At 44.4% G+C, this 13,945-nt stretch overlaps 1 protein-coding gene across 1 annotated transcript in view; it reads right to left on the bottom strand.

Annotated features, from left to right (window-relative positions):
• Positions 1–13,945, bottom strand: part of LOC106570400 (CUB and sushi domain-containing protein 3-like) — a 725,317-nt gene that overhangs the window by 56,653 nt on the left and 654,719 nt on the right. Inside the window, 3 exon segments of the mRNA XM_014142665.2 lie at positions 7,798–7,971; positions 10,608–10,787; positions 13,394–13,570. Of these exon segments, the coding sequence (XP_013998140.1) occupies positions 7,798–7,971; positions 10,608–10,787; positions 13,394–13,570 (531 nt within the window).

The raw sequence follows: 13,945 nt of genomic DNA, 5'->3' as shown, positions 1-13,945 counted from the left end.
CCACGCCTATCATTGGATATTGGAGCAGGTGTTCCGCTAGCGCAACGTCTAGATGTAAGAGGTTAATAGGGGCCTGTTCAGCCCGCATTTACCTGTAGTCCACGATCAGCTCCTTTGTCTTGCTCACATTGAGGGAGAGGTTGTTGTCCTGGCACCACACTGCCAGTTCTCTGACCTCCTTCCTATAGGCCATCTCATAGTTGTCGGTGATCAGGCCTACCACTGTTGTGTCGTCAGCAACCTTAATGATGGTGTTGGAGTTGTGTTTGGCCACGCAGTCGTGGGTGAACAGGGAATACAGGAGGGAACTAAGTACACACCCCTGAGGGGCCCCAGTGTTAAGGATCAGCATGGCAGTATGGCAGTGCGGGGGCACCGGTGTCGAGGTAATTAAGGTAATTATGTACATGCAGGAAGGGTTATTAAAGTGGCTATGGATAGATAATAACAGAGAGTAGCAGCAGCGGGGGGGGGGGGTGTAAATAGTCTGGGTAGCCATTTGATTAGCTGTTCAGGAGTCTTATGGCTTGGGGATAGAAGCTGTTCAGAAGCCTCTTGCACCTAGAATTGGCACTCCGGTACACTCCGGTCCAGGATGGCAAGCAGCTTGGCTCCAGTGATGTGCTGGGCCATACACACTACCCTCTGTAGCGCCTTGCGGTCGGAGGCCGAGCAGTTGCCATACCAGGCAGTGATGCAACCCGTCAGGATGCTCTCGATGGTGCAGCTGTAAAACCTTTTGAGGATCTGAGGACAGATGCCAAATATTTTCAGTCTCCTGACGAGGAAAAGGTTTTGTCGTGCCCTCTTCATGACTGTCTTGGTGTGCGTGGACCATGTTAGTTTGATGGTGATATGGAGGCAAAGGAACTTGAGGATGTCAACCTTCTCCACTACAGTCCCGTCGATGAGAATGAGTCATGCTCGGTCCTCCTTTTCCTGTAGTCCACGATCATCTCCTTAGTCTTGATCACGTTGAGGGAGAGGTTGTTGTCCTTGCACCACACGATCAGGTCTCTGACCTCCTCCCTATAGGCTGTCTCATCGTTGTCGGTGGTCAGGCCTACCACTGTTGTGTCATCAGCAAACTTAATGATGGTTTTGGAGTTGTGCCTGCCTGTGCAGTCATGAGTGAACAGGGATTACAGGAGGCACTGAGCACGCACCCCTGAGGGGCCACCGTGTTGAGGATCAGTGTGGCGGATGTGTTGTTACCTACCCTTATCACCTGGGCGCGGCCCATCAGGAAGTCCAGGATCCAGTTGCAGAGGGAGGTGTATAGTCCCAGAGTCCTTAGCTTAGTGCTAAGCTTTGAGGGCACTATGGTGTTGAACGCTGAGCTCTAGTCAACGCTGAGCTCTTCTCACATAGGTGTTCCTTTTGTCCAGGTGGGAAAGAGCAGTGTGGAGTGCAATAGAGATTGCATCATCTGTGCGTCTGTTGGGGCGGTATGCAAATTGGAGTGGGTCTAGGGTTTCTGGGATAACGGTGTTAATGTGAGCCAAGACCAGCGTTTCAAAGCATTTCATGGCTACAGATGTGAGTGGTATGGGTCGGTAGTCATTTAGGCAGGTTACCTTAGTGTTCTGGGGTGTTCTTGGTGGTCTGCTTGAAACATGTTGGTATTACAGACTCAGACAGAGAGAGGTTGGTCAGCACATGCTCAGAGTACATGTCCTGGTAATCCATCTGGCCCAGTGGTCTTGTGAATGTTGACCTGTTTAAAGGTCTTACATCGGCTGCGGAGAGCGTGATCACACAGTCATCTAGAACAGCTGATGCTCTCATGCATGTTTCAGTGTTACTTGCCTCGAAGCGAGCATAGAAGTTATTTAGCTCATCTGGTAGGCTCGTGTCACTGGGCAGCTCTCGGCTGTGCTTCTCTTTGTAGTCTGTAAAAGTTTGCAAGCCCTGCCACATCCGACGAGTGTCGGAGCCGGTGTAGTAAGATTCGATCTTAGTCCTGCATTGATGCTTTGCCTGTGTGATGGTTCATCTGAGGGCATAGCGGGATTTCTTAGAAGTTTCCGGGTTAGAGTCCCGCTCCTTGAAAGCAGCAGCTCTACCCTTTAGCTCAGTGCAAATGTTGCCTGTAATCCATGGCTTCTGGTTGGGGTGTGTACGTACAGTCACTGTGGAGATGATGTCCTCGATGAACTTATTGATAAAGTCAGTGACTGATGTGGTGTACTCCTCAATGCCATCGGAAGAACTCCAGAACATATTCCAGTCTGTGCTAGCAAAACAGTCTTGTAGTTTAGCATCTGCTTCATCTGACCACTTTTTTATAGGCCGAGTCACTGGTGCTTCCTGCTTTAATTTTTGCTTGTAAGCAGGAATCAGGAGTTATGGTCAGATTTGCCAAATGGAGGGCGAAGGAGAGCTTTGTACACGTTTCTGTGTGTGGAGTAGAGGTGGTCTAGAATTTTTTTCCCTCTGGATGCACATTTAACATGTTGATAGATATTCGGTAAAACTGATTTTAAGTTTCCCTGCATTAAAGTCCCCGGCCACTAGGAGCACTGTCTCTGGATGAGCTTTTTCCTGTTTGCTTATGGCGGAATAAGGCTAATTTTGTGCGGTTTTAGTGCCAACGTCGCTCTGTGGCGGTATGTAGACAGCTATGAAAAATACAGATGAAAACTTTCTAGGTCGATAGTGTGGTCTACAGTTTATCATGAATTACTCTACCTCAGGCCAGCAAAACCTTGAGACTTCCTTAGATATCATGTACCAGCTGTTTTTTACATAAATGCATAGGCCCCCACCCCGTGTCTTACCAGAGGCTGCTGTTCTGTTTTACTGATAGAGTGTATAACCCGCCAGCTGTATGTTCTTAATGTCATCGTTTAGCCTGTTTGGGATAGGGGGCAGTATTTTCACGGCCGGATAAAAACGTACCCGATTTAATATTGTTACTACTCCTGCCCAGTAACTATAATATGCAAATAGTTAGTAGATTTGGATAGAAAACATTCTAAAGTTTCTAAAACTGTTTGAATGGTGTCTGTGAGTATAACAGAACTCATATGGCAGGCCAAAACCTGAAAAGATTCTATACGGGAAGTGCCCTGTCTGACCATTTCTTGTCCTTATTTAGCCTCTTTATCGAAAATACAGCTGCTGTAATGTGACATTTTCTAAGGCTTTCATTGGCTCTAGGAAGGTGGCAGAAAGTGGAATGATAGCTCTGCAGTCTCTGGGCGAAAAACAGCAGGGGTTTTGGAGAGTGGTCCTTCTGAGAACAATGACACTGGCGCGCGCATGCATGTGACGACTCCATGTTTTTCTTTCTCTCTTTGAACAAATACGTCGTCGCCCGGTTGGAATATTATCGCTATTTTACAAGAAAAAACGCATAAAAATTGATTTTAAACAGCGTTTGACATGCTTCGAAGTACGGTAATGGAGTATTTTTAATTTTTTTGTCACGAAACGCGCCGGCGCGTCACCCTTCGGATAGTTACCTGAACGCATGAACAAAACGGAGCTATTTGGATATAACTATGGATTATTTCGAACCAAAACAACATTTGTTGTTGAAGTAGAAGTCCTGGGAGTGCATTCTGACGAAGAACAGCAAAGGTAATCCAATTTTTCTTTTAGTAAATCTGAGTTTGGTGAGTGCCAAACTTGGTGGGTGTCAAAATAACTAGCCGTGATGGCCGGGCTATCTACTCAGAATATTGCAAAATGTGCTTTCACCAAAAAGCGATTTTAAAATCGGACACCGCGATTGCATGAAGGAGTTCTGTATCTATAATTCTTAAAATAATTGTTATGTTTTTTGGCAACGTTTATCGTGAGCAATTTAGTAAATTCACCGGAAGTTTTCGGTGGGTATGCTAGTTCTGAACAAAACATGCTAATGTAAAAAACTGGTTTTTGATATAAATATGAACTTGATTGAACAAAACATGCATGTATTGTATAACATAATGTCCTAGGAGTGTCATCTGATGAAGATCATCAAAGGTTAGTGCTACATTTAGCTGTGGTTTTGGGTTTTGTGACATATATGCTAGTTTGAAAAATGGGTGTGTGATTATTTCTGTAAAGCCTTTTTGAAATCGGACAATGTGGTTAGATAAAGGAGAGTCTTATCTTTCAAATGGTGTAAAATAGTCATATGTTTGAGAAATAGAAATTATAGCATTTTTAAGTTTTTTCGTATTTCGCGCCAGGCTCTACCATTGGATATTGGCGAGGCGTTCCGTAGAGGTTAGCCACGACTCGGTGAAGATATTACAGTTCTTAATGTCCCGTTGGTAGGATATACGTGCTTTCAGTTCGTCCCATTTATTTTCCAGCGCTTGAACGTTAGCTATCAGAACGGAAGGCAAGGGCAGATTAGCCAGATTGTGCCTGACCTTATCTTTTGCCTCGAAATCTCAGTTTCCTTCTCCAGCGAATCACAGGGCAGCAACATTATGTTCAAAAGAAGTTACGAACAACGCAAAAAAACTAAAACAAAATAGCATGATTGGTTGAGAGCCGATAAGAAGGCAGCGTAGGGCTGCCGGCGCCATCATAAAACAACCGGCGCCATCATAAAGCAACAGGGAAATAACACTGTAACAACAGGAAAATAACACTGTAACAAGAGGGAAATAACAGGGTAACGACAGGGAAATAACAGAAACAAGAGGGAAATAACACGGTAACAACAGGGAAATAACACGGTAATAAGAGAGAAATATCAGGAAACAGGGAAAGAACACGTAACAAAAGGGAAATAACAGGAAGCAATAGGGAAATAACACATAACAGGGAAATAATAGAAAACAAAAGGGAACTAACACAGTAACAACAGGGAAATAACACGGTAACAAATAACATTTTGTTGTCACATACACATGGTTAGCAGATGTTAATGCGAGTGTAGCGAAATGCTTGTGCTTCTAGATCCGACAGTGCAGTAATATCTAACAAGTAATCTATCAATTCCCCAGCAACTACCTAATACACACAAATCTAAAGGGGTGAATAAGAATATGTACATATAACTATATGAATGAGCGATGGCTGGGCGGCATAGGCAAGGTGCAATAGATGGCATAAGGTACAGTATATACATATGAGGGCGGTGCAGTTGCGGTTGAGGGCGGTGCAGTTGCCGTACCATGCTGTGATACAGCCTGACAGAATGCTCTCGATTGTGCATCTATAAAAGTTTAGCTGTGTTTTAGCTGACAAGACAAATTTCAGCCTCCTGAGGTTGAAGAGGCGCTGTTGTGCCTTCTTCACCATTCTGTCTGTGTGGGTGGACCATTTCAGTTTGTCTGTGATATGTACGCCAAGGAACTTAAAACTTTCCACCTTCTCCACTGCTTCGATGTGGATAAGGGGGCGCTCCCTCTGCTGTTTCCTGAAGTCCACGATCATCTCCTTTGTTTTGTTGACGTTGAGTGAGAGGTTATTTCCTGACACCACACTCCGAGTGTCCTCACTTCCTCCCTGTAGGCTGGCTCGTCATTGTTGGTAATCAAGCCCACTACTGTTGTGTCGTCTGCAAACTTGAGGATTGAGTTGGAGGAGTGCATGGCCACGCAGTCATGGGTGAACAGGGAATACAGGGGGCTGAGCACGCACACCCTTGTGGGGCCCCAGTGTTGAGGGTCAGCGAAGTGGAGATGTTGTTTCCTACCTTCACCACATGGGGGCAGCCCGTCAGAAAGTCCAGGACCCAATTGCACAGGGCGGGGTTGATACCCAGGGTCTCCAGCTTGATGATGAGCTTGGAGGGTACTGTGGTGTTGAATGCTGAGCTGTAGTCAATGAACAGCATTCTTACATAGGTATTCCTCTTGTCCTTATGGGTTAGGGCAGTGTGCAGTGTGATGGCGATTGCATCATCTGTGGACCTGTTGGTGCGGTATGCAAACTGAAGTGGGTCTAGGGTGGCTGGTAAGGTGGAGGTGATATGATCCTTGACTAGTCTCTCAAAGCACTTCATGATGACAGAAGTGAGTGCTACGTGGCGATAGTCATTTAGTTCAGTTACCTTCGCCTTCTTGGGTACAGGAACAATGTTGGCCATCTTGAAGCATGTGGGGACAGCAGACTGGGATAGGGAGCAAATTAACATGTCCGTAAACACACCAGCCAGTTGGTCTGCGCATGCTCTGAGGACGCGGCTAGGGATGCTGTCTGGGCCAGCAGCCTTGCGAAGGTTTAAATGTCTTACTCACGTCGGCCACGGAGAAGGAAGGGGGCGCAGTCCTTGTTAGCGGGAAATAATGCGTTAACAGGAAAATAACACGGTAACAACAGGGAAATAACAAGAAACAAGAGGGCAATAACACAATAACAACAGGGAAATAACACAGTAACAACAGGGAAATAACACAGTAACAACAGGGAAATAACAAGAAACAAGAGGGCAATAACACAATAACAACAGGGAAATAACACAGTAACAACAGGGAAATAACACAGTAACAACAGGGAACTAACACAGTAACAACAGGGAAATAACACAGTAACAACAGGGAACTAACACAGTAACAACAGGGAAATAACACAGTAACAACAGGGAAATAACACAGTAACAACAGGGAAATAACACAGTAACAACAGGGAAATAACACAGTAACAACAGGGAAATAACATGAAACAACAGGGAAATAACATGGTAACAATAAGTAAATAACATAGTAACAGGGAAATAACACAGTAACAACAGGGAAATAACACAGTAACAACAGGGAACTAACACAGTAACAACAGGGAAACAACACAGTAACAACAGGGAAATAACACAGTAACAACAGGGAAATAACACAGTAACAACAGGGAAATAACATGAAACAACAGGGAAATAACATGGTAACAATAAGTAAATAACATAGTAACAGGGAAATAACACGGTAACAACAGGGAAATAACACAGTAACAACAGGGAAATGACACAGTAACAACAGGGAAATAACACAGTAACAACAGGGAAATAACACAGTAACAACAGGGAAATAACGCGGTAACAACATAGAACTAACACGGTAACGACAGGAAATGAACATGGTATCGACAGCGAAATAACAGGAAACAACAAGGTAACAACACGGTAATCAACTGTTCATAGTTTGTATGAATCTGCTGAGAAAAGGTGACATAGCATTGAATACTTTCTACATAACTTGTGCTTATTACCTGCTATTTATAGTTCTTAATAAAGTAATGAATTTATCTTTCTACATAACAACCACCATATAATTTTGTCACACTTTACATCCTTATTTAGCAACTATATACTAACTATGAATGGGTTATTACCTCGTTGTTAACTTGTTGTTGCCGTGTTATTTCCCTGTTTTTACCCTGGTAATTCAGCACTGTAAACTAAAGCGCTACCCATTTTTCTAACCTATTCTAATAAAGTTTAGGCAATTGGTTTTAAAATCAAATCACCACTCAAAGTCACTGACTATCTATGGAGTCATAGAACTATAGATACTGTGGACATATTCGTCAAACTGAAACAAGGAAACAAGTACATGAAGAATGCGACAAAATGTCAATTTCACAGGTACACTGAGTGTTAGTACTACTGCAGAGAGTGTGAAGTTGCATCGATGTGCGAGAGAGTGGAAAACACCATGAGAGGGAGAGGGAGAGGGAGGAGAGGGAGAGAGCAAGAGAGAGCAAGAGAGAGCGAGAGAGCAAGAAAGAGCAAGAGAGAGAGAAAGAGAGAGAGTGAGAGCGAGAGCGAGCGAGAACAAGAGAGAGCGAGAGAGGAGCACAAATTAAGAGAAAACAAAAGAACAGGAGAGAAGAGGAGAGGTGCGTGCTACTCACGTAGGCACTGAGGCACCATTCCGTTCCAGGTGCCGTTGCCCACGCAGGTGAGGATGGCAGGGAAGGACAGCTCGTACCCGGGGGAGCAGCTGTAGCTCACGCTAGTGCCCCACTCAAAGTCTGTACCCTCCAGGACCCCATTGGAGATGGCAGAGGGTGCCGCGCAGGTCACGGCTAATGGGGGGAGAGGAGAGGAAGAGAGGGATGAGAAAGAGGAAAAAGGGTGGGTGTAGTTGGATAGAGGACAGGGATAGGGAGGACGAGAGAGCGGGGAGGGAGGACAGAAAGGCAAAGGGGAGAGGGAGTTTACTCTCTGTGTAATGCTGAATTACTCTCTTACTTATTAACCCTCGTTACCCCTGTAAGGAATCTCATGAATCAATTAGGGATGAATTATACTTTACCATTCCATTCATGGCATTAATGCAAACCGCAAACACACAAGAAACCTTTGGAAAAGTGCCACAGCCAAGCTAACAGCTAAAACAATACATTCTCAACAACAAAATCTTAGGAAATTAAGTCTAAGGAATATTTGTGGTTGTGCGAAGCATGACTATGTAGTATAGCTATGTAGTGCCACCCTTAGTGGACATTTACTGCCAGCTGTCTAACTGAAACAGAACTAATGTTTTTCTCTCAGACCACTAGCCTCCAGGTGTCATGACGACTGCATCCCCAATAGCTACGGAGTGCACTATATAGGGAATAGAGTTCCATTTGGGGCGCAGCCAATGACTGTCTAAACAAACATGAAAGTGTTGGGGGGGGGCGACGTCAGGGAGGCAGAGAAAGTCAAAGGGATTGTTTGTTTGTCTGAGAGCTGCCTGGGAGTCTCGTTGCGCCCCAGCCTACGCCACGCTTGAGTGGGTGAGAGGGATAGGCTGGATGACTCATGTTGCACTCTGTAGAGTGAGTCTCTCTCTCTCCCATGTCTGTTATTCACACTGACTTCTGCCAACCACTATGTGGAGACAGGTATACTCCTCTCACTGAATTAGAGTAACAGCAGATAAGGCTTTCCAGAACACTGTGGGCAGAAATATATTTTCCAGCAGACTGTACAATAAACACACTCCTCTCACCGAATAGCAGTAAGATAGGCTTTCCAAAATAGTGCACCATGGATACTGCTCTCACTGGATAACAGAAACAGCACTGTAGGTAGGCGTTTGAGCAGGAACAGCACGAGTGGGATATGCAGAGTTCAGAGAGGGGTAATCCAGGAGAATTAGGATTCTATTTTGATGGGGGAAATCTCAGTGTTTGTAGATTACAGGCTAGGCTTGGTGGGTGTTGGGCAGGGGTGTCAATTCTTATGCGGGAGGGGGGTGATATCTTGAGGGAACCTCATGTGGGAGCTGGCATATAGTTACAAGACAAATTGGTGGTAGGTTTAAAGCAACGTTGTCAAATTGCAGGGGGAGACTTTGGTTGTGTCCAAAATGGCACCCTATTCCCTATATAGTGCACTACTTTTCACCGGAGCCCATTGGTACCCTATTCCTTATATAGTGCTCTACTTTTCACCAGAGCCCACTGGCACCCTATTCCCTATATAGTGCACTACTTTTCTCCAGAACCCTTTGATTGAGAGGGTAGTGATTCCCTCCCAATTAATCAGCTGACTATAAAAACAAACACATTTGTCAAGCTCATTGGCTGTTCTTATTGTCATCTATGTGCTCCGGTGATAAAAGCCATAAACGTGTAATAAGTTCCCAAATGTTCTATTAATATTCTGAATTAGTATTGGACATGCTTGGTGGCTCGTCCATTGAGAGTAGACCAGCTTGCCTTGTACTAAGCTAATGAATAATATGTTTATGCAGTGATTTCACAGCTGCTGTGACAGCTCCTGCATTTCACAGGCGTAGAACACAAATATTCTCACATACTTATACAGTACACGTAAACACACACACAAGCACGTACACCACGCACGCATGCACACACACCACACACGCACTCACACACACACTCACATCTTTTGTTAAAAGCCAATGTCAGACTTTCACCCAGCCATTTCCATTTTCAGTTTGCTTCCCGACACTTTAACATCCATATTCATAGATCCAACTGTGCATCCTAACTGCACCAAGATATCACTCTGCAGCTGTTACATATGTATGTACAACACCCTCTCTCACAGAGCCAAGAGATTCAACTATAACCTGTTCAAATGGATAGCCGTATCTGTGTTGATTGTAATTTGTCCAAGATAATGGTAATACAAAGCAGCATTTTATGCAAGTTGAGAAAGCTTTTTTATGAAGAAGAGAAACGTTTTCTGCCTGACATATAGTGTCAACAACAAGACAGGATATTACAATAACAAACCAAAGCACAATGCTATTCTGTATTTAAACTCTTTCCTCTGTGACTGCTAGCAGGACACAAAGACATCTAGGCTGCTGTTGCTCAGGCAACCAGTGTGGAAAGGGAACCAGCAGGTGTTCAGTGTTACTGTGAATAAGCTATAACAATCTGTATTGAAACTCTGGGACAATGCTAACCTTGATTATTTCCTCCCTGAGACTAGGTGTCATTGAACTATATTCTAAGGTGTAGATTAACATATTCCAACAGTCAAATTGAAGTAGCAAAATAAACAAACCAAAGGCTCACAGGGTTCTAACTAAAAGTAGTACCCTCTAAAGAGAAGTGTGTACAATTCCGGGCATAGCCTGAGTGTTGATGGGCCCTGTCTTTGAAGGATGTCATGATGCCAGAATGTTATTAAGATATGTTCCACAGAGCATTATGGGTAATGAAGTACATCATGCTCCACATGTGCTGCTAGACCTCACCTTTGCAGGATGCCATGATGCCACTCCAGGTACCGTTGGAGGTGCAGGTGCGCACGGGTGAGCTGTCAGCCTCCATGGTGTATCCCGGCGCACACAGGAAGGTGATGTTCTGACCAATAGCAAAGTCCTCTCCATACCTCATCCCATTGGCTGGAACCCCAGGGTCGCCACAATTTATCACTGTGATGGAAAGAAAGAAAGCGAGAAAGAAAAAGAGAACTAAAAAGAGAGAAAACAAAACGAGTGACAGAGTACTTGGTTGCAGCAAAAAAGCACATAACAAAGAAGATACATACGCAGTAAGACACTTTACTCTGTTTCAAACAATTATGTTTTTTGGCTCTTTTATGCTATAGATGGTGATATCTATGACGGCGGTCGAAGTGCGATTTAGGCCCCATTGTTGGTCCGGTGTGAGATATGAATCGGGCTGTGACAACAATCGGCGGGAAACCTAATCCACAAATCATCTGAAACTACCCATTTATGCAGCCAGCAACAGATATCTCCACTGAGGAGATACCACCTCGCCTCTTGTATTCACAATGAAAGATCTCACTATCACAGGAAAAAATCAATAGCTGTAAGCAGGGGAAGCTGTGTTCTCATGCAGGGGTCTCCTGGGTTTAACTTCCATAATCAATTCTGTCGATCTTTTACAACTATCACTCCCTTCTGTTCTATGGATGAACAAACAGGGGCGGTATAGGGAGGAAAGCAGAGAGCAGAAAATAGAACGCTGCATGTTTACAGAGTCTACCTGGGAATTCAGATGAAAAGGTAAAATAAACACATTAGTACTTCTGTAATCCCCGTGGCTGACAACAAACCCCAAAAGTACTTTCCATATTTATTTTTTCATTTTGGAAAAAAGTTTCCCCCTATTGATTTATGTATCAATTCCGGAATCACAGTTTTCCATACATTTTGTGTCTTTTGTGGGAAAACGTGTGAATGATGCTTCAGAATCAATCATCGGAGGCGTTAGCTTGTAAAACTGTCTTGGTGGCGTGAACAATGGCTCGACCAAAATGCTAATATGACTCCACCCCCAGAGAGCAACCATGCATCCCCTTCTCAGCCTGCTCAATAAACACATGTAAAGACACATCAATCATACCTAGTTTAACATGCCACAGGCAAGGGATGCGTCCCCAAATAGAACCCTATTCCCTATTTGGCGCATTACTTTTCATCAAAGCCCTATGACTATAGGGAATAAACCAAGGTCTCTATGGAAAGAGAGCGATGTAAAGATAAAAACAGGCCCGGTAAAAAAAATATGGGCACTAAATGGCATACGATCAAAGGCAATGAACCTGGCCTGGAGAAACCAGTATGGTCTATATGTCTAGTGGTGATATGGAGACAGACAGACAGGAAGTAGTTCATAGATCTAGTCATCCATTTCTGAATGAACTGAATCTGAACCTCTCTACCAGGAGAGGTAGAGAGGAATTATCTACCTGAAGTGGAGTAAGTCTCTCTCACACTCTCCTCTTTTTCTTCCTCTTCCTCTTTCTCTGTCTTTCTCCCTCTCTATCTCTCTCTTTCTCTGTCTGTCTTTCTCGCTCTCTGTCTCTCTCTCTTTCTCCCTATCTCTCTCCCTCTCTCTGTCTATCTCTCTCTGTCTCGCCCCTGGGCCTGGATTTAAATCACATCGACTCCCTGGTGTTGTCTACTGGACTGAGGAGGATCTGAAGAAGAGGGAAGAGCTGAGGAGGGTATGGTAATGTACACCAGGTAACAGAGGCACAGAGGGATTGATTTCCTTATCTTGCTGGAGCAGGGGCACAGGGCTCTTCTGACCTTTCCTCTCTCTCAACCCGCAAGTCACTGTGTGTGTGACTCCTCCTCGTTCTGTCTCAATCCCTAACCTGCAGGCTACCTTAAAGAGCTTCCTCACTTCGAAACCTCTCTCAGACTCAGCCGCCTGGACAATTCCAATTAAAACCAGCCCACCCTTCCTAGATGAGAGGAGAAGCATGTTGAAATGCCATGAGGAGAGGATGCAAGATTTTGTCTGCATTCCAAATGACACCCTTTCCCATATATAGTGCACAACATTTGACCAGTGGTGTAATGCACTACTTTGGTGAAAAGTAGTGCACTACATAGGGAATAGGGTGCAATTTGGGATGCATCTCTGTCTTAAGCCTCAGTCCATTAATTTACCTTATGCCCTATCTATGATGGGACCTGATCAAGATAGGTAATTGATGAGAAAAATATATGAAAATGAAAGATCACATTCAAACATAAAAATACATCTGTGTACATTTAGCTGAGTCATATCTACTGTCCATATGTATTGAAATCTCCCCATAATGATTGTGGCGTTATCAGTAGGATTTTTCCCACAGCCCCGTTAATAAGCTCAACGGGTAAGTTAAGCTTTTTCAAAATGTTTGTTACAAAAAAAGGTCCAGTGCCCTTAGTCCTAAAACGTCTCAGGCCTTTCAGACCATAATGAATAAGATGACATGGACTGGTGCAGGATCAAATCCCAGTGAGGTGGGTTTATGAGGACTTACTGGTGCAGTTGGGGGCAGTGAGGTGGGTTTATGAGGACTTACTGGTACAGTTGGGGGCAGTGAGGTGGGTTTATGAGGACTTACTGGTGCAGTTGGAGGCAGTGAGGTGGGTTTATGAGGACTTACTGGTGCAGTTGGGGGCAGTGAGGTGGGTTTATGAGGACTTACTGGTGCAGTTGGGGGCAGTGAGGTGGGTTTATGAGGACTTACTGGTGTAGTTGGGGGCAGTGAGGTGGGTTTATGAGGACTTACTGGTACAGTTGGGGGCAGTGCCAGACCAGGTGGCATTGGCCAGACACTGACGTGTGGTGGAGCCGGTCAGCAGGTAGCCGTCCATACAGGAGTAGGTGACCGAGTGAGAGTAGGTGGTGCCGTCCAGCCTGTACACACGGCCGTTACTGGGGCTCCCTGGGTTCCCACACTGCACCGCTGGAGAGAGAGATGCAGATAGAGTTTGATTGAATGATTGGGTTTATGTGATAATTCAAAATACATATGAAGTTGTACCATCACATTGTGCACTGTACATATATTACAATATATACTGTATATTGGTTAGATTTGAGCATCTATGGTATGGAATCATCTCTGATAAAGACTGCAAAATGTTTTTGGCGATGTAAATGCACTTTAAATAAAGTTTGAATTCATATGGACTGATACTGTATGTCAATGCTAAGTACAGTATTTGTTCCTGCCATGAAATAATCACTGCCCCTTTCCCCTTTCCCTACTTCAAACCCCATAGCATCCACTCAGTCTAACCAAATAACAGTCATTTCCCTGGAAATACGTACTTCAAAG

The sequence above is a fragment of the Salmo salar genome, chromosome ssa14, assembly GCF_905237065.1.
Source record: "Salmo salar chromosome ssa14, Ssal_v3.1, whole genome shotgun sequence".
In the NCBI taxonomy this organism is placed as follows: domain Eukaryota; kingdom Metazoa; phylum Chordata; class Actinopteri; order Salmoniformes; family Salmonidae; genus Salmo; species Salmo salar.
The sequence above is the reverse complement of the archived record's forward strand: the minus strand, read 5'-3'. Positions and strand labels throughout refer to the sequence as shown.